Source organism: Sphaeramia orbicularis, chromosome 1, assembly GCF_902148855.1.
Source record: "Sphaeramia orbicularis chromosome 1, fSphaOr1.1, whole genome shotgun sequence".
Lineage (NCBI taxonomy): Eukaryota > Metazoa > Chordata > Actinopteri > Kurtiformes > Apogonidae > Sphaeramia > Sphaeramia orbicularis.
In genome coordinates this window covers 12885421-12907567 of record NC_043957.1, presented here as the reverse complement: position 1 = coordinate 12907567, position 22147 = coordinate 12885421, and the positions used below count along the sequence as shown (strand labels likewise).

Here is a 22147-nt window from a genome sequence, read left to right as displayed (position 1 = left end):
GCCACCAGCAGCTGCACCAATAGGATTGGTGTTGGTGAGGAGAGTAGTGTGACCAGCTGCCCCCGTCGTTCCTGCCGGCTGCTGAACAGCCACTGTAGAGATCTTCTGACCCAGTGATGTTGTCATGACTACAGGAACCTGCATTGCAACTCGCACCGTCCTAAGAGGAAATATACAATTAAACACTGTGTTCCTGTTTTTGACACAGTTTTTTCAAAGTATGCTTTTATGTACTATTCAATGAGATTTACCTTGGCCCAGTCGCGTTTGGGATGATTGCTGTGTGAGATTGCTGTGTCTGGCTCCCATCAGCTGCCGTGGAAACCGTCACAATCCTTGGAACCCCTGCTGCTACGGCCACACCACCACCACTGCCGCTACCACCTCCTCCCCCTGCTGCTGCTGCTGTCTTGCTGCCTGTGGCGACGGGGGCTGGGGCAATGTTGGGTCTATTCCCACCCCTCAGGATGTTGGGCTTCTTGGGGGATGACAGTTCAGTCGCCTGAAGCAGCAGATCTGATGGTGGTGGCACACGCTCATAGGACGCTCTGGACTCTGAGCCAGTGAGATTGTCTGGAGTGGGCATGTCTGCCTTGTCGTCATCAATAATGACAATGTTTTTGGGCATCTCTTTGAACTGATAAACAAGCCGCTGGCCTTCTACCTTGGCAAGGATGCCACGCTGGTAGTAATATCTAAGGAGAAATGACAAGATAGAGTTAGCACTACTCTACATATGAACATAAAGCCAATGTGAAAGTACCTTAAATTGTAATATCACTGCCAGCTGACTCCATGACAGACCGGCTCCCTTTGACTTGCATTAAATTATTTTTATTTGTTTTATTTCAGCACTTACAAGTGTTCTAGAGGTCAATCCTCAAATCCCTGCTCCATTAATTACAATTTAAGATTTACAGAAGCTCTGATATCTTCCATGATGGATTTTGATTGACGGGTGTGTTTGACAACTAAATTAAGTGCCAAGTCAAACTTCACATGCCAAGAGTATGAGGCTTTTAGGATCCTTCCAACTATGAATATAGACTTTAATAACTATGAATACCAACTTCCTTCTTCCAGTTGTATGTAACCTGTATGTACATTTTAATTACATGACTTGGCTTTTGCAATAATTATTTTGGATTCCAGACATTGGTTAAGGATGAAATAAATTAATAATGGATCACAAACGCAGGAGTAAAATCGAGACACATCCCTGAATCAAGCATTACACTTTTTTTGAACTGTATGTACACACACACACACACACATACATACATATACCAAGTGACGAATCAACTTTGTGTTGTTATATTATTGACTCTTTGGTGAGCTACTGGAAAGGGCCTTGTGAGCAATCGGTAACTTGGGAGCAACATGTTGGAGACATCTGGAGTGGATGAACATTACTAGCATTTCTTTGCACCTTGGACATTTCCCAGACACATTTACACATAATACAGCAAACAAGTTTATGGCAACATAACTTAAGACCTACCATATCAAATTTAACACCTTTTAAAAAATTTTTTTAAGGTATTAAATGCAGATTTATAAATTGAAGACTTAAGACTTTTTGAGCCCCTCCAGGAACTCTGTAGACACCTCAGCAGTGGCCTCGAAGCAAGGCCCCTAACACTATATGCCTTCACCTTGGAATGACTGATACCTCAAATAATATTTATATGAATGATAAGGTAAATGGTGAGGCAGCTCAGAGGTCAGCCACAGCCAAATACCTACAGAAGTATTTGAAAAGTCCTGAAAAGTCAGCTGAATGGCAACAATGAGATCCAAGCTGTACACAAAGGAAAAGAGGGGAGGCTGAGGATTAGTGAGCATCAAAGCCACTATCCAGGGGGCAACAGCAAGTCTCCAGGAATGCAGCTGCTGAGTCCCTGGGTCAAGATGAGAGACACCTCTGAAGGTGATCGAGAACAAACAAGCCAAGATCCTGTGGGACTTCCAGATCCAGACCAACAAGATGGTGATGGCCAATCAGCCCGACAGTGGTCGATAAAGTGGTGGTCGATAAACATCAGAAGATAGCAATGGTGATAGACATAGCAATCCAGAGTGATAGCAACATCAGGAGGAGGGAGTATGAGAAGCTCCAGAAATACCAAGGGCTGAAGGGGACAGACAAAACTACCTACTCCCTTTCAGAGAGGACTATTGTTACAATGCTTATTTTTTGATGTTATTGTTGCATCTCTGAAATAAAAAGCAAACAAACTAAAATGATTTCAGAAAACAAAATTTCAACTCATTTGTCTTTATTCAGACAATTCAGAAACTAACTTATGTTCTACTTTGTGTCCAGTTGCTTGGATTTGCCACTTTGAGGTAGACTTTTTAGACACAAAAATTTATTTCGGAGGAGGTTGGTCTTGATAATATCTATTAAACTTCATCATAAGACATACTGTATTTTTAACAAATACAACGTGCCTTACATTACCAGGTTTTGGTTTGAAACATTCTGTTGCAACAACTTTAGTACAACATGACCAATAAAAATTTTCAGACTAATGTTAATGTAACTTTTTACAGTAATACCCAATGAATTTTTAAGACCTGTAATAATCATAGACAGACATTAATGATTAAAAATTCAGATTACTGAATTTTAGGCTTTAAGACTTTTTAAGGACCCAAAATGGGACAAACACTTTAAGAAAATACGCTTCCCTTTTCTCAAAAGCATTTTTTAAAAAAAGTAACCCAAACTCTGCTGCTCACCTGAGTGCCCTTCCCATGGTCTCGTAGTTCATGTCTGGCTTGTTCTTGTGTTTTCCCCACAGTTTGGACACAGCCTTAGAATCGACAAGTTTAAAGATGCCCTTCTCCCTCTGCGTCCACTTGATATACCTGGGACATGTGTTCTTATCTTGGAGAAGGTCCAACAGGAACTCCCATAGGTAGGTGGTGCTCCCTGCTGGAAATTAGGCAACAAGTTCAAGTGCACCATCAAATCAGTCCCTCCAGAAATTCGCGATGTTGCGATCGCAACTATTAACGCAAATTCAACCAATCACTGCAAATTCTGTGAGGTGCTGCAATTTCGTTCAATCACCGTGAATTTTCCGCAAATTTGACTAATCACCTTAGCCCCCCTTCACCCACCCCCTCTACATGACATGTACGTCATCACATTTACTTCCTTGTTGATGGTTGAGAAGATGAAGACATGCGCGACGCAAAACACTCACATTTACTGACAAATATCACTGCCAAAGTTCGTATAAGTCAGTTTCCAGATGTGTTACACAAAAGCGGAAGTATACTGTTATGCACTGCCTGCAATATTGTGGTGGAACACAAACGATAGTTGCCGCTCCACAGACACTTTTCAACTGCAAAACATGCAAGGAGAACGGCTGAAACTGGAAGAGGACAGACCAGACAAGTCCCAATGACAGAGGCTGTTGCATCCAGAACAATAGCAGGAGCTGAAAGGATCAAGGTTAACGCGGATATACTCTTTAAGGCAATATAAGTGAAGAAAAAATGACTTGTGGAGGCATGCTTTCCTTTCTGTGTATTGTGTGTGCGTGTGTGTGTGAGGGAGTGCAAGCACAAGTCTGTGTGTGGAGTTAAAAAACAAGCTCACAAACAAAAATAGTCGTTAAACTTGGTGTTGATATTAATGTTTACTCTAATGTGTTAGATATAAAGCAACCCAAGTTTGGCTGCCCTGTGTGCCTGTCTCTCTGTGTGTGCATGTGTGTCTCTATGTGCATGTCAGTCTCTGTGTGTGCATGTGTGTCTATGTGCATGTCAGTCTCTGTGTGTGCATATAACCCATCTAACCATGTAATGCATCTAACCCTAACCCAGGGATTAAAGCAAAAATTTTTCATTTGACTGAAAATTTTCTTCTGGTCAAAATCATTGGCCACTATTAAAAATGATACAATACAATACTGCTATAGCGTACAAGTTTATACAGTCAAATTTGGCAATACTGTAAAACACACTGAATGGGAGAGTGTACAGGTGTAAAAGATTAGTAACATGGATAGAAAAAATGTCATGAGTGGTATTGGTGGGGGGGTCTGGGGGTCCTCCCCCAGAAAATTTTTAAAGCTTCAGGTCAATTTTGGTGCTCTCTGGTTAATTTTAAAGGGTATGAAAACCTTTGAAGCAAGTGAAAATAACTAGAAGAAAACCTTACTGCAAAAAATGAGTGAAAAACTTTTTATTTAACAATTTAGGAACTCCTAAAACAAAACTCCAACAGCACATGAATTTTGGGGAAAATGTCTGTGTAAATGTAACCCTAACCAGCTAATCTTCAACTTCTCAGACTGATGGCAGATCAGGACTTTTTTTACCATTGGAACCATACAGAATTTTCTTGTGGCAAACTACGCACATGCACGCACCAGGCTGCTTCATTTTTTTGCACCATGATCTAATTGGAGTTCCATCGTTTCCCTTCTCATCAAGCCATGCCCACCTCCATCTACAGGGTGTCCCATAAGTCTCCATACATAGGAAAAATAAACGTTTCTTGACATAAACCATTTTTATTTATATAATATGCTCTATATGACTGCCATTTTGTTGGGAACACATTTCAATGCGTGTCCTCCACTGCTGAAGAACTATAAAGAAGAAATATAAAGAAATACATGTTAGACCCATATATGTATGGAATGTATTATGTCTCCTATGTATGGAGACTTCTGGGACACCCTGTATTTTTCACGCATCTCTCAATAGTTACCACTTCAGCACCTTCCTCTACAAATGTGTCCATGATGCCGTATATGATAGCCAAAATAATCTGTACGTCGTCAAACCTGCGTTCACAACCCCCCCCCGCCAATATCATGTTCTCTTTTGATTGGAAGAAATTACATCAACTGAAACAGAAATTATATTCTGTTACAGATACTCTCTGAGGGTATTTAAAATACAGTGGCTTTGCAAATACCAAGGGTGTTACTCATTCATTCAATTTTATCTTCATACTGTACCACACGAGTAGAAATAAGATGCTAAACGGGTCCAAATAAAGCACTTATGCAGTCGGGCACGTAACTGCGTAAGGCCACGGCGCGCACAGCCGCACGCACGGGAAGGGCACATACACACAAACACACACACTAGTCATATACCGGCAAGAGGAGATAAGCTATGAACCCAAACATGACGGTACATATACATCAGTTCTGTCTTCTTACCTTTTCGCTGTGGTTCTTTCATAATAAAAGCTACTTGTTAGCACTAAACTACAGTTGGCTGGAGGCTGAACTTCGGTAAAGCTGAACTTGTCCATGTGTTTCTGAGGCACAGAATGAGCAGCGTTTCCTTCCAAAGATAAATAGTCATCAGTCTCTCCTCCCGACATAAAAATAAAGAAGTCATCTTATTATCATCACTGTTAAACCAATCAGCCCCCTGTGCGTGGCGTGCCTGTGTTAAACACCTGCAGATTCAGCACAGCAGACCCAGGACCCGGGACCCGGGACCCGGTGCCGACTGGACCCCATGAAACACGTGGGGAAGTTACTTCAATATGACTTTTTCCCCCCTCAATTTTTCCATTTGACGGAAATCCAGGGAACTTTAATCCCTGCCCTAACCCTAAATATACTACTATATCATTAAGGAAGCAAAAGTCATGTGTTATGTTGTATAAATGTGAGATCGGGGTGGGATTTAATAAGTTTTCTTATCCCCACTCCTTTTTGAGCAGTGCATATTGAATTTATTTTGTTATTACTAGTGTACACGGCAATTGTTATTTGTCTTGATCATCTTTATTAATGTATTTGCTCTGATATTAGTTCCTTGTACATAAAAAATGTTTAATTTTTTCTTCTGCTCAAAACAAATAAATGAATGAATGAAAAAAAAAAGCCTATTTTGTTTAAAATTATTGCTTCCTGGTGCTTTTTAAGGCTAAAAACTCAAAAAAGACTGTTCTAGCTATTTTGCAAATGCCCATGTTCCTGTGACTTTATTAAAAGAAGCCTCAAATCATCGCAACTTTCACTGCAATTTTTTTGGAAAAGCTGCCGCAAAATCAGGCATTTTAGGCCGCAACAATTTTTTTAAAAAAAGCCTGCGAAATCCTGGAGGGACTGTCAAATGCTGTTGCACTAAATCCAGAGAAACATTACACTGTCCTGTTACCTTTCCCTTCTCTTGGTTTCTTCTTGACGCCAAGGTCTGGAGAGCCGTTGGAAAAGGCTGACTGATGTGTCTTGGGCTTCCGTCCAGCTGCAACAGATAACATTTTAAAGACAACTTAGTGTTGTCCACTCTGATGATTGGAACCCAGCAGTGAAATTTGGTTATGTCAGATTTCACCACTAGATGGAGCTCTCCAATTTCTAAATTCAGTTTAGTCCAGCGCTGTTGGTTTTGGTTTGAGGTTTATGGTATGACTCCACATTCAGGTTGCGAGGTAATTTTAATCACAGTGCTGCCATATGGTTTCCATTTAAAATCTAGTTACAACTGTCAACATATAGTAGGGCTGCAGCCATCGAATATTTTAGGATTCGAGTATTCCGCTGAAAATTCCTTTGATTAATTGAGTATTCAGATAAAATTTATTTTTGCTTGGTTAAAGAGCAATTATAAATACACAAGAGGAAATAAGGTATTTTACTTAATAATGAAGGACAAATTGGTTTCCTTTTTTTTGATAATTAACAGTTTTATTTGTAACATTCATATTGTGCATGCGCAACAAAATGTATTTTCTTGACTAGAAACATTTCCAGAGACAAATGAGAATAAACAAAATTGAATTACTTTCAACTTAGTATTTCTTGTAAGTATCAAAAATATAACGCAATAATACATTGAAAAAAAAAAAAGGCATAAACATTGCCTTTTTGATGTGCAACTTAACTTTGGCAGCTGTAAGTTTCAGAATTTACAATTTAGACATTAATAGGAATGTGCTGTGGTATATAATGCCACGTTTCCATTACATGGTATCAGCTTGACTTGATTTTTTTGCATTTCCATCACGAAAAAGGACCCGGAATCTGGTACCTGGTACTACTTTTTTGGTATCACCTCTGCCGAGGTTCCAGGACTGGTGAACAGATACTAAAACGTGACGTGTAAACACTGCAGACCACTGATTGGTCAGAGAGTCGTCTCTGTGACCCGCTGTTTTACAAAAAATAGATGCAGAAGTTTACAGTAAATATAACAGTAGGTTAATCTACATGACGACAGCCCACAAAACTACACCATGGTTTGTCGAGGAGGTTCAGACATAAAAATTCAGCATGAGCTTGACGAGACAACATGCAACAAGCGAGTTTATCAGCAACTATCTGAGCAGACGACATGGAAGTAACGTGCTGCATCGCTATGACATCCAGGTACTGTAAAGTCGGTCGTATCCTGTAATGGACACGGCCTTCAGGAATAGGACCTGGTACCCGAGTCGAGCAGAGCCGAGCCGAGTCGGTTTCACTGGTGGAAACACAGCATATGAGGCAAAAATATTTGAACGGGAACTTGGAACAAGTCCATGCATAAACAGTTCTACACATCTCTGCTATAATCAGGAGAATCAAGGCAATGGCCACCCCACCTTATCTGTCTCTCTCATAACCTATAACCCCCCCACACACACACACACACACACACACACACACACACACGTCCAGTTAATTGATGATTCGCTTCATTTTTGCAAAAAGTAGTTGGATTTTGCCAAAATTTGGCCGCAACAAGGTAAAAGAAAGCTTTGAGCAACCCGCGCACCATTTTGGCCGTGCTTTTGGGAAATTAACCGAGCAAATCATGGGTGCACGGCTCACTGCCTAAATCTATGCTTGTCACAATCGTAATAAACTAGCCACACATTCGACAGTAGCCATAATTAACAGAAACCTAGCCCTCTGCAGGGATAACATTATGTTAGTAAGGTACATTAACGTTAATCTCATGAATTTGCCCTACGTTAGTTTTATTTTATCTCAGGTCCTCCGCTCCATTCTGGGTGTCTTATGAGAAGATGCTACATTGGAGATGTGCTGTTGTGGTATGGAAAGGCTGTGTTACAACGGATACTTGTCACGGTGTTTACGTTGCTGTTCAGTCTGAAATGCTTCCACACATTCAACATTTTCTGTCTTTTTTATTGTTTTTTTTGTCTTTCGTCATCATTGTTGTATTCACTCGCTTCGTCCATTTTCCCACTGCTTCAACCGAACACTTCCGCGTCCTCTGTCATCTTCCTTTGCGTGAGTAATGTAAGCGCATTGTGCTACATTAAGTAGTCCGTGCGAAATGCCGTGCTTTGAGCTTTACAATTAAATAAGTGATTCCTCGAGGCAGAGAAAATTCCTTGATCATTTTTTGTAATCGAGGTACTTGAAGTACTCGAGGAATCGTTTCACTCCTAAAATATAGTTTTCCTTTTCTCAAGCCACAACCCTAAGACCCTGCAACAGTGTTCTGATACTAGGGCTATTGCTTAGGTTTACCTTCAGTTTTGAAAAATATAGTTAGCTTTTTCACAACATGCATACCTTCAGAGCAGTGGGAGTTCACTTTCATCTCTTCATAGAAATGTTATAGAGGTGACTTGACCCAGCCAGAACACACAAAATGCACATTTGTTTGAGTCTTACCTCTCCTCTTCCTGATAGGCTCGTGGTCAGGCTCTGGTTCTGGCTCATCCAGCAGGTCGACCATCTCCTCATCTTCCTCCTCACAGCAGTCCTCCGTTGATATCTCTACCTCTGTCTCTGTGATCATGTCTGGACGCATGGCGGCATGGAGGAAGTCTGGTGACGCGACACATGATGGAACATAAGCATCTACAGAGGGGAACAGGAGGATGAGTTAAAAAAATTCCCTGTAAGAAATAAGGTCCCTTCCATGTAAATTAAGGGTTTAAAAAGATCTATTTCATGCAATTATAAACATGATCATCTCTAATAGCAACAAAGACACCCATGGTTATCTTATCCTTACTGTTACAACAGAAAACATCTTTTATAAAGATGAAATGTCAAAGACCCACAACAGCCCCTTTTGCTTTGCTCCATCTTGTATTATCTGTTATGCCTTACCTGGACTACGGTCTTCCCGGAGGCTAGAAGGTGAGTCCATGTGTAGCAGAGCTTCTGCAGCCTCAATAGTCTTGTCAGAGCAGTGGACATTGGTTCCATGGACAGAGGCCTCCACTGAAACACAAACAAACCAAACTAATTGGCAAAAAGTTGAGATGTGTGTGTGTGTGTGTGTGTGTGTGTGTGTGTGTGTATATATGTATAGTATGAATCAGTGGCGGCTGCTCGTCTTTCAGACAGGGGAAGCTCATTGTCGGCTTACATCAAAAAATAAATAAATTTTAAAAATTGTCAAGTTATTTAAACATACATTCAGCCCTCCGTTCCTTTTTAAGAAAATGGTCAGTGACCTTATTGTACCAAGTAGGCGTCTTTCCCAGGGACTGGACCAGTGTCCTCTCAATGTCCAGCAGAGCTGGGCTGCTTAGATTGCCTTGGCCCATTGTGTGGGGGGTGTAAGACTTCAGCCTTTTTAAACAAGAGAAGCTCCTTTCACTCCGACCTAGCCGACAGTTTGATTGATTTAACTATCTACAAAACGATATTAAACTCAAACAAGAAATGATTAAATTATGTAACTGAAACAAGAAAACAGTGAAATTATGTTAAATTGAAACAAGGAAGTACAATGAGTGTGTTGTATTTACAATGCAAGAAATGAACGAGTAATTTTGTACTGGCTTCTCTCTCGATTTCACAGCAGAATGTGCGACGGTATTAAACTGAACTGTGTCAGTGAAGGAGGAAATCTGAAAACAGCTGTCAATCAAACGGGATTCAGCCTTTCGACTGATCCTCCAATCAGCACGTGGGATTCTGGCGTCCAGCCCGGCTGAGCTCCGCCCACAGCTCCAGAGACGCCCGGCGTCCTGGGGCGGGACAACATCGTGGCATTTATCCAATTACCGTCCAGTTTTGTGGCAATGAAAAAAACTGTTCCACTCAGTCCCATTGAAGCCCATAGTAGCCCGGCGTCTACGGACAAATGCACTGAGTAGAGATCGAATGAGAAAACAGAGACATGGGAATGGATGAGAAGTGGAAAAACATCGAGTCCGCTGCTTTGTGATAAAGCTGATTCTGAATGAACTCATCTTTGAGATGAACGTGTTCTAACACATTTGTAGTCAATAAAATGTCAACACAACCGTACATATTTAACCATTTAATTTTCGTAATTTTAGGGGAAGCCGGGCTTCCCTTGCAGTCTATGAGATATCGCCACTGGTATGAATTAAAAAAACATAAATATTATCATTATACTATTTAAAATTATAGCACCCCCTAGTGATATGCCCTGGTTTTAGGGGTCTTTTCATTAGACAACACAGATGGTCTGAATCACAATGCACAACTTTCTAACTATATGCCAACCATATAAAATATTGTGTCACCAGTTAACATTACAAACTAGTCACGTTTTCCCACTACAGCTAGATAAAGTGATAGTTTCAAGATATTTTCAAAGTTGGAAATAAGATCCAGAAGTCATCTAAACCACCTCTAGTATCAGCGTGGAGAAAGCTCAGAGAGGCAGGAAAAAATAAACTACATGGTTACATAAAAAATTTGAAATAGTCAGTTCTGGGGAAAAAATGGTGTATGGCCTATGTGGGACCCTGAGGAAGAACCCAGGGCACCTGTTGTCAGTGTCAGTCACTGGTGGGACATGTGATCCCCTGTTCCAGCCTGCCCTGTCCAAGTTTGGCTATCTCACTGAGGCAACAGGCACTGCATAGGGGAAAGAAAGGGGCTATCTTTAGATTGCCTCTGTCAGGGAGTACCTCACTCAAACCAACTGGATGTAATGGTCACAGACGCAGCATAGACCCTATCAGCTATCAGCCTATCAGCTGTCCATCCAACCAGGCTGTAATAAATCCATTATAAGATGAGGGCTGGAATGAGGTGTGATCTATATCAATATTAAATATATCTGGCCATTTGAAATTGTCTGCATTGATATTTATTTATGAAAGGATATTAAATTAACTGTGTGACAAATGTGTCGCCAATATATCCGAGTGTTATGAATATTTGTTTCATACATATATTAATTTCACAAAGCATCTTTTCTACTCTATGGTAATATGTAACGGCGCCAAGAATGGCAGCAAGTCCGACAAAAAGTAGTGCTGCCTGCGATGACTTCCGTGTTTACACTCCTCATCCTTTCCCTCCAGTTCTCTTCGAAGAACCACACAAATCCTCTTGTCACTCAATACCCGCCTTACCAGCGATTGGCTCATTCTCCCTTTCAGAGCTCGCCCCTTACCGAATCTTACTGGACTCCTGCTGACGTTGTGATGTTGCAAATACGCTATTGGACAAACGGTCGTGTCAATCAGACACATGTCACGCCTTCCCACATAAACAATGCTTCCGCCATCGAGATGGGACAAAAATACCTTGAAATTATAGTTTAAGATATTTAAAAACGACGCGCCGTTTTCAAAATAAGACAGTAATAAACAGAACCATATGTATAGTCGGATAAAATGTGTATTTTTAGATGTAAACTGTCGAAAGCTGAAGCCGCATTTAAACTACAGGGAAGAAAGCGAGTGTGCCAGGCAGGCCATCCCATGCTTCACTAAGGGGGAGCATAACACGATAGCGGGAGACCTGAAACAAATTTAACAAACCTTTAAAGTGGCAGCTTGTATAATGTGCTCACCGCATCTCGAATCTACTCGAATACTACTTATTGTTGTCTTTACAGATTTGAAGGGCTGATCTGCACTATAAATGTGTTTGTCCACTTGTTCAAATCAAAAAGGACAAACTGAACCATCCCGAGTGAAATACTAAATTATGTAAATCACAATTACAGTGATGACTCCCGACTATACGTGTCAGATTATAGATGGTAAAAATAAACCCACATGTCCTTCCGACTCAGACAGCGTGGCAAAGACGTAGTAAAGACAACATCTTGCACTTCCTGGTTTTGCAAGCCATTCTGAAAACCGTTATTCTACACTACCCTGCCGCTGAATAAATCTGCTCCTCCGTGCAAATCGCACTCAGTGCATATCGCAACCGATACACGCAGACTGCCCGCAAATAGTTGCGTTTTTCTCCTCTTAAACGGGGTATGATTAACCGCGTAGCAACGCCATGCAGGTTGCTATCAAGGTGATCACTTCCTGATTGCCCTCCATTACTTCACTACACTACTGAGCGGACCGAGGGACAGAGGTCGAGGTTAAAAACACAAGCCGCGTGCCAGTATCAGGTCCCGCATTGAGGTTTGGAATATATAACGATACATTACCGGCTCTGATAAGTAGATCGAGCTGATTTGCGTGCCCCTCATGCTGTGAAGTCGCCATGTTTTCCCCTTACTGCAGATTCACATTGACTTCTCACTGAATTGTATGGGAAGCTAGTAGTGCATATCACTCCGCCGCTAATAGGAAATCTCTTCGAACTTAACTAGATGTATAACGGCGACAGAAGTATCCCTCCGCCGCCGACACAGGAAATCCTTCCTTCGCCCTCCCTCTTGCGTATAAGTACGTCAAATAAATCAGCAACGCGGCAGCTCTTCAGTTAACCCATTCCTCTGAAAACACAATCACAAAAGCAAATGAACCTGACACTTCGAAGCATACGTACATTTAAAACCTGCATACCTTAAACTTAAATGTGAGTTTCAGTACTTGGCAAACATCATCAGGGTTGTAAATAAACATAGGTTCATTTCTCAATTTCTTCATACAGCATGTGAAATGGTACTAAAAACAAATTAAAGTACAAAATTAAATGGTTTCCACTGGCAAGAGTTAGTATTTAATGCCTTCTTTGTCCTTGACAAACAAGAAGACCAAAAACAAAAAAATGTGCTGATATGTGTTGAATAAAACCCATTAGTGCAATAAAATAATCACTATCTGCTCAGTGGTCACTTTGGTATGTTGTAACTTCTCATTTTTCATGTTGTTTACATATTTCTATATATTGTGTTTGTATCTTGATACAGAGACTTCTAATGCATTAAAACCTTACTAAAGGAACAAACCTAATGACCAGATATTTGCATAGCCTTGTATATATTTTAGCCAGTCTTTAAGTCTGTCTCTTTGATTAAAAACATAAGTGATGTCTATTCGTACAGCATCACTAGTCCCACTAGAAGGAAACACGCTTGTCCTCAGTGGGAAATGTGTGTTTACCATTAGAAGTTTCACTCCATATTTATTGCTGTTTAGACAACACACAATTTTTTTCCTTAGACTATTTTTTTTTACCTTTTCATAATCAGAAAACCTCAGCTGTAATTTTGGATTGAAACTGGAATTTTTATGTTGCTCAATGTATTTTTAGTTAAATTTACCTTCACAATTTATACTTCTATCAGGCAGTTATGTTTGGGACCATATACACTACTCAAAAGGTGAAAGGAGCACTTTTTAACCAGAGTATAGCATCAACTCAGTTGTCAGTTGTGGGATATTGGTCTGGTCAGTTAAGTAGCAGAGGGCGTTGATCAGTTTCAGTTTCTTTGGCGGTATTAACAGGTACAGTAGAGGGACAACAATGAGACGACCCCCAAAACAAGAATGGTTTGACAGGTGAAGGCCACAAACATTTTCTGTCCTCCTAATCTTTTCCAACTGTTTTTCAGTGGCTTTGCATTTGGCTACAGTCAGGGTCACAACTGGTAGCATAAGGAAATGCCTGGACTCTGCAGAGGTTACACAGACAGTCAAATTCTTCAAGGATGCCATATCAATACATGCTATTGCCCGGTTTGCTGTCACTTTCAGGACAGTTTTCAGAGCACTGAGGAGCTTCAAGACGACAAGAAGTTACTGTAGGAGAGCTAGACAGGGCAGTAGAAGGTTTTTAACTCACCAGCAGGACTGGTATTTATTCATTTGTCCAAGGAGGAACAGGGCATTGCCCTATAAAATGACCTCCACTAGGCAGTGGCAGCACCAGGATTTTAAAAGTGGGGGGGCAACTGGAGGGCAAAGAAAATGTTGGGGGGCGGACAAAAAAAAAATTTGCGCATAGCGCGAAATTAACACTTTGCATTTTAGCGGCCGCAATAAATAAATAAATAAATAAATATTAATGTATATCCTATCCGTTACACTTTATATAGAGGGCAATTTTTGGTAAAATCAGGTAATACTTAATGTATTCAAGGTATTTTTTAAAAACTACAGCATGAACAACTCAGACTTTCTGTTGTGATTATTTAATAGGGACAATCTACTTTCACATATTTCTCTAAACACATCAGAAAAACATGCAGCAAACAAACAGCATTGCCAATGTATGCAAGTTAATAAATGTTGAAAACAAAACTAATAGCCTAACCAACTAATCAAACAAAACGTATGTATAAACAGCTTCCACTACATACACATGCATATAATCACTGACAACATCTGTCGGCTTAGGTACACTTTCATACCGACTGCTATAATCTTCTAGCAGAAATTTAAATTGAGTGATAAAACAGACCTGAACAGTTAACAAAACTATTTGTAATTAATAGGTGGGTTCAAAACATAAAAAAATAGTCCTTATGCTACTCGTGCCAATTCTTTGCTTTACATTTCTTATGTAGAAGAAAGATGAATGCAATACAAGCGGAGGTATTAATCCATTCCAGAACTGAAGGCACACATATCATTATGAACCTATAACTATATTATTCATAAGAAACAACCTCTGCGTGCTAGACCTGCTCTTCAGTCACTTCTTGAAGAGAATGCAGTAATAATATGAGGTGTATTTAAAAGGAAATAGGTTTCCAATATCACAAAAGATACAAGTATAATTTATCATCTCATTTTCAAACAGAAAAATGGATGCGAGACAATTATACATATAAAAGAGAATTTTAAAAAAATTTTGATATCATGGAAGTACCAGTGGCGTTTAAACAAGTTCAAAACTGTAGCTTTATATTCAACAAGGTCTGTCAGGCCTTCCACTATTTTCGCTTTTCCATGTGTATGCCAGGCTGTCTGCCTGGTTGTATTATAAGTGTATCAAAATGTGTTATGTACGCTTTCATTGACATATTTTTCATATTTGCATATTGCCCGAATTTTCCCAAAGATTTGCCCAAATCTGGGTGGGTGGGGGAGACTGCGGGGGCAAAGGTTGTGACTGGGGGCGCATTTGCCCCCCATGCCCCCCCTTGGTGCTGCCACTACCACTAGGACATTGGTGTAAATGTCTCTGACCAAACAATCAGAAACAGACTTCATTAGTGTGACCTGAGTACCTGACATCCTCTAGTCGGCCCTCCACTCACTGCCTGGCACCGTGGAGCTCCATTGGCATTTGCCTCAGAACACCAGAATTGGCAGGTCTGGCACTGGCACCCTTCGCTTTTAACAGATGAGACCAGGTTCACCCTGAGTATGTGCGATGAATGTGAAAGGGTCTGGAGAAGCTATGGAGAATGTTATGCTGCTTGTAACATCATTCAGCATGACAGGTTGGGAAGTCAGTGATAGTCTGGGGAGGCATATGAACAGACGGTCAAACAAACCTCTATAGGCTATACAATGGTACCCTGACTGCCATTAGGTATCAGGATGAAATCCTCTGACCCACTGTCAGACCCTACGCTGGTGCAGTGAATCCTGTGTTCCTCCTGGTGCATGACAGTGCCAAGCTTAATGTGGCAAGAGTATGCAGGCAGTGGAGGATGAAGGAATTAATACCAGTGACTGGCCCTCATTGGTTGCCTGACCTAAATCCAATCCTCTAGGACACTATGTTTTGGTCTATCCAACACTGCCAGGGTGCACCTCAGACTGTTGATTAGTACAGTGATGCCCTAGTCCAGACCGGGGAAGAGATACCCCAGGACACCATCTGGTGTCTCATTAGGAGCATGTCCCGACTTTGTCAGGCATGCATACAACCATGTGAGGGTCATATAAAGAACTGAGTTTCTGCAATAATATTTCAGCAAAATGGGCTAGTCTACTGTATCATTTTTTCACCTTCATTTTTGGGGTGTCTTTGAATTCAGCCCTCTGTAGGTTGATCATTTTCATTACCATCAAACGATGGCATCTATTCATTGTCACTTATACAGCAATGTAGAAGGAATCTTCTTCATGCAACATACTTTAGCAATGGATTTCTGGACAAATTAAAGGTAAACAGTAGATATCTTAACAAGGTAACAGACTGTCGTGTGTTGTAGCAAAGCTTCATTGCACCTTGGTATTGTTTCCACAAGTTTGTGTCCTATTGAAGGGATGGGCACCATTCTAAGAAAATATATTTCAAAAAACACATATTGAAATAAATACTGAAACTATTTGAAGTTCTCATTCCGGCAGTGCATTTAAGGTTTTCTATGACTGATCGTAGAAATAAGGTCTGAGTTAAAATGAGCGTGTTATCTACACAGAATGAAATATGACACAAGACTCTAACAGGACAGAAGCTACTTATTTATCTAAAGGACAGAATTTTATTACAATTATAGATACCTAGATAGATATTGTATTGTGATACAAAGTAGAGCCCAACTGATTAATCAGGCCACCGATTAATTGGGCCGATTATAGCGCATCACCAATTAAAGCTATACCTACCGATCTGCCATGTCACACAGCACTTAGTAAAAATTTGAACATGAACAACCCACCTCCCTCCAAAGTCCCGTCCGCTTCCCCCTGCTTGACTACTGATGCTCCTCTCCCCCCCGACACACACAGTGGGAAGCAGCGGTAGAGGCAGAGGTGTCACAGTCCGCTCCAGCATGGCTGCGGACCCCTCCCTTAGCAAATAGAGACACTATCATTCACCTGCTGCACACTGCCCAGCCACGACTCCTGTTTGATTAGGAGCTGTTGAGCACTGGATCACTGTCTTCACTGCACCTCATCAGATTGGTGCCTGCAGCCTGTGTGTATACAGTGCAATTTGAGAGAGACAAAGAGACAGACAGACACTTACTGAAAACCCCCCGTCTTATGAATCCCCCCCCCTCTGTGCGTACCTCACAATTTCACTCTGCAGGCGCACCATCACGCCACAATAGCCCGGAATTTATCATCATCATTCATTGTGACTGCTGCAATCGGGTTTTTCTGTTTGTTCCCCTTGGTTGTTTCTATTAATAAATCTGTTTTTCCCCTCAGCACCATGCATTTGAGTCCTATCCATTCACCCCCCTTGAAAGTAGGAGTAGTCCAAATAAAATGACTGGTCAGATTTTTATCAGAAATATATGAGAGTTAAAAAAATTTTGAGTTTCAAAACCTGATGGATTTCTTTTACATTTTAGTTTGCCTCACACTTATTAGGAGCATTTTAAGATTACAAAAGAAAAGTGTAAAAATGCTTGATCATACAGTATAGCTTTAATCAACGTCTGTCAATATATAACCGATGTATTAACTTTTTTGCTGCGCAAAGATTCTGTCGCTCTGCTCCTTTCTGTGCTGCCTGGAGAGTTGAGCAAAAAATTACTTTCTTACCACAAAATTCAGTCCCTCCAGGAATTTGCGATGTTGCGATCACAACTATTGACACAAATTCAACCAATCAATGCTGCAATTTTGTCCAATCAGTGTGAATTTTCCGCAAATTTGACTAATTACCTTAGCCCCCTTTCGCCCACCCCTGTGTACATGACATGTACGTCATCACGTTCACTTCCTTGTTGATGGTTGAGAAGATGAAGACGTGCGATTCAAAACACTCATATTTACCGACAAATATCACTGCCAAAGTTCGTGCAAGTTAGTTTCCAGATATGTAACACAAAAGCGGAAGTATACTGTTCTGCACTGCCTGCAATATTGTGGTGGAACACAAACGAAAGTGGCCGCTCCACAGACACTTTTCAATCGCAAAACATGCAAGGAGAACGGCTGAAACTGGAAGAGGACAGACGAAACAAGTCCCAATGACAGCAGCTGTTGGATCCAGAACAACAGCAGGAGCTGAAAGGGTCAAGGTTAGCGCAGATATACTCTATAAGGCAATATAAGAGAACAATAAAGAACCTGTGGAGGCATGCTTTCCTTTCTGTGTATTGTGTGTGTGTGCGCGCGTGCGTGTGTGTGCATGAGGGAGTGTGAGCGCAAGTCTGTGTGTGGAGTTAAAAAACGAGCTCACAAACGAAAATAGTCTTTTAACTTGGTGTTAATATTAATGTTTACTCTTATGTGTTAGATAGAAAGCAGCCCAAGTTTGGCTGCCCTGTGTGCCTGTCTCTCTTTGTGTGTATGTGTGTTTCTGTGTGTGCATGTAACCCATCTAACCCTAACCCTAAATATACTACTATATCATTAAGGAAGCAAAAGTCATGTGTTATGTTGTATAAATGTGAGATGGGGGTGGGATTTAATACGTTTTCTTCTTCCCACTCCTTTTTGAGCAATACATATTGAATTTATTTTGTTATTACTAGTGCACATGGAAACTGCTATTTTGTCTTGATCATCTTCATTAATGTATTTGCTCTGATATTAGTTCCTTGTACACGAAAAATTTTTAAATTTTTCTTCTGCTCAAAACAAATGAATGAATGAAAAAAAAGCCTGTTTTGTTTAAAATCATTGCTTCCTGGTGCTTTTTAAGGCTAAAAACTCAAAAAAGACTGTTCTAGGTAATTTGCAAATGCCCATGTTCCTGTGACTTTAATAAAAGAAGCCTCAAATCATTGCAACTTTCACCACAATTTTTTGGAAAAGCTGCTGCAAAATCAGGCATTTTAGGCCACAATAATAAAAACAAAAAAATCCCGCAAAATCCTGGAGGGACTGATTAATAACGTACTGCATGTATTTGGATGAAAGTGATGTTGTTCTACATTGCATTTGTATATGTTATTAATTACAAAAAATGTTTGCTATAACTGTGTAACAGCACAACAGGAAAGCGAAAAACTAAGGATCCGTCTCTCAGGTTGCGTGACCCTATGCTCTCATTGGCTGACGTTCTGTGATGCTGTGCTCTGATTGGCTGGTGTTTTGTGATGCTGTGCTCGCATTAGCTGATGTTCTGTGATTCTGCGCTCTCATTGGCTGATGTTCTGTGATGCTGCGCTCTCATTGGCTGGCGTTCCGTGACGCTCCGCTCTCTTTGGCTGACGTTCTGTGACGCTCCACTCTCATTGGCTGACGTTCTGTGATGCTCCACTCTCATTGGCTGGCATTCTGTGACGCTGCGCTCTCATTGGCTGACGTTCTGTGACGTTCCGCTCTGATTGGACGGCGTTCTGTGACGCTACGCTCTCATTGGCTGGCGTTCCGTGACACTGCGCTCTCATTGGCTGATGTTCTGTGACGCTGCGCTCTCATTGGCTGGGGTTCCTTGACACTGCGCTCTCATTGGCTGATGTTCTGTGATGCTGCGCTCTCATTGGCTGATGTTCTGTGACGCTGCGCTCTCATTGGCTGGCGTTCTGTGACGCTGCGTTCTCATTGGCTGACGTTCTGTGACACTGCGCTCCCATTGGCTGGCATTCCATGACGCTTCGCTCTCTTTGGCTGACGTTCTGTGACGCTCCACTCTCACTGGCTGACGTTCTGTGATGCTCCACTCTCACTGGCTGGCATTCTGTGACGCTGCACTCTCATTGGCTGATGTTCTGTGACGTTCTGCTCTGATTGGATGGCGTTCTATGACGGTTCGCTCTCATTGGCTGCTCAAAACAAATAAATGAATGAATGAAAAAAAGCCTGTTTTGTTTAAAATCATGGCTTCCTGGTGCTTTTTAAGGCTAAAAACTCAATAAAGACTGTTCTAGGTAATTTGCAAATGCCCATGTTTCTGTGACTTTGATAAAAGAAGCCTCAAATCATCGGAACTTTCACCGCAATTTTTTGGAAAAGCTGCTGCAAAATCAGGCATTTTAGGCCGCAACAATAAAAAAAAAAAAAAACCCGCGAAATCTTGGAGGGACTGAAAATTAGGTTTTCCCTCACAAATTTTGATGTGTCTGCCTCACGGCACTACAACTTCCCATGCGGACTAAGGACTTGATGAGCATGTGTAGAGTGAATTAGGTGAGTCCTAACTTGCTCCTGATTAGAGAAATTGCAAGTGTTACTACTGACCCGTGTTACAACTGTCCCCGGACTCCCCTACATGCACAGAACCAATCACGTTAGAGCCACATCAAGTTAGGGTGACACACACGCTTCATGGGTGTCACATTTTTTTCCCTCTGTGTGATAAGCTGATCCAAGTACAACTCAAATACAATCCAAAGTTTATCTTTGCTATCAACATAATTTTATCGTAATGTTGTTTTGAGACTGTCCTAACGCAAGACAAAAAGGAGATATTGCCTACCTCTGACATGACAGACTAGTTATTCATCCACGCAGCAGCACGCCAAAATAACAGACAAATGAGATCATAAACCAGGTATGCGGACACTCACTATTCTTAATGGCAACAGGAACAACTTATACACATACTGGACTCAGTCATTTACTACAAAACATCACAGAGTGTGATGACCTGCAATTTCCAGTGCACTGAACATCATTCACATAATACTGAATATGACATTGATTCGGATAACAACTTTTTGTCTGACATCAACGAAAGCTGTAACTATTATACTCAAGAACAATTTAACAGCAGCATCAACATGGACAACAGTTTATCAATTATCCATTTTAACAGCAGAAGCCTTTATGCCAACTTTTATAACATCAAATACTTTTTAAGTCAATTCAAATGTCCTTTCAATATTATAGCTATATCGGAAACCTGGTTAAATAGCAGTAAGGGTATGGATTTTGGAATTGAAGGTTATGAGATGGTTTACATTAACAGACAAAACAAGAGTGGGGGTGGTGTTGCTTCGTTTGTAGACAGGAATCTTGATTTTAAGGTGGTGAAAAACATGTCAACAGTGGTGGATAAGGTGTTAGAATGTGCCACTATAGCAATATTTATGGAAAAAAAGGAAAAATGTCATTGTGAGTTGTATATATAGAGCACCAAGTTCTAATATTGACCTGTTTAAAGATTGGATGGAGGAATATCTTTCAATAGCAAATAAAAAAGTTATGTTCATTTGCAGTGACTTTAACATCAATTAGCTCAATCCAAATCAATTGACAGAAGAATTCATAAATACACTGTACAGTTATAATTTGTTTCCAAAAATTACCAGACCCAGCAGGATCACATCTCATTGTGCAACTTTAATCGATAATATATGGACAAATGTTATAGACAATATCACAGTGAGTGGATTATTAATAAATGACATCAGTGACCACTTGCCAGTCTTTATTATCTACAAGAACAGCTACAGAAACACTAAGATAGACAATGGATATTACTACAGACGTGTCAGGACAGAGGAATCTTTGGACAAATTAAAAAACGATCTATAAGCATTTGACTGGGAGCCAATTTATAAAGAGAAATGTAGATAAGGCTTATGATAGTTTTTTAAGAATATTTAAGGTTTTATATGATAAACACTGTCCAATCAAACAATATAGTAGAAGAGGAAAACATACGGATGGATCACAAAGGGATTAAAAAATGCATGTAAAAAGAAAAATACACTATATAGAGTTTATAAAGAATAGAACTAAGGAGGCAGAAAATAAATACAAGAAATACAAAAATAAGTTAGCTAATATTATGAGAATATGTAAGAAGGAATACTATAATAAAATACTAGAAAATAATAAAAAATAATATTAAAGGCATTTGGAATGTATTAAACAGTGTTATTAGAAATGCTCCTAGTAAAGAGAACTATCCAAATTATTTCACTGAAAATGATATCAGTATCAATAATAGGGACCTGGTGGTGAACATGTTTAATGAGTTCTCTGTTAATATTGGACCAAACTTGGCAGATAAAATTCCTGCTTCAGCAACAGATCAGAGTAATGTAGTGTCAATAGATCAAAATCCAAATTCAATGTTTCTCAAAGCTACTGATGAAAAAGAAATAATAGAAATTGTTAATAAATGTAAAAATAAAACATCAACTGACTGTGAAGAAACTGACATGATAGTTGTGAAAAGGTTCATTCTTGGCATTTCCAAACCGTTAACTTACATCTTTAATTTATCATTCAAAGCCGGGACATTTCCAAGTC

The 22147-nt window shown here is 40.3% G+C and overlaps 1 protein-coding gene across 7 annotated transcripts in view; it reads right to left on the bottom strand.

Annotated features, from left to right (window-relative positions):
- Positions 1–22147, bottom strand: part of elf2b (E74-like factor 2b (ets domain transcription factor)) — a 94430-nt gene that overhangs the window by 8620 nt on the left and 63663 nt on the right. For 3 of the 7 annotated variants that reach the window (XM_030146300.1, XM_030146383.1, XM_030146459.1), the window contains exons 4-9: positions 9066–9179; positions 8622–8810; positions 6151–6237; positions 2746–2941; positions 252–695; positions 1–160 (exon numbers count right to left, since the gene is read on the bottom strand). The exon at positions 1–160 is cut by the window's left edge and continues 18 nt beyond it. In XM_030146300.1, coding sequence (XP_030002160.1) covers positions 1–160; positions 252–695; positions 2746–2941; positions 6151–6237; positions 8622–8810; positions 9066–9179 — 1190 coding nt within the window. Of the gene's footprint in view, positions 161–251; positions 696–2745; positions 2942–6150; positions 6238–8621; positions 8811–9065; positions 9180–12342; positions 12476–22147 lie in introns of those variants that run through there. The other 4 variants (XM_030146515.1, XM_030146598.1, XM_030146658.1 and 1 more) reach the window with 4 other exon arrangements.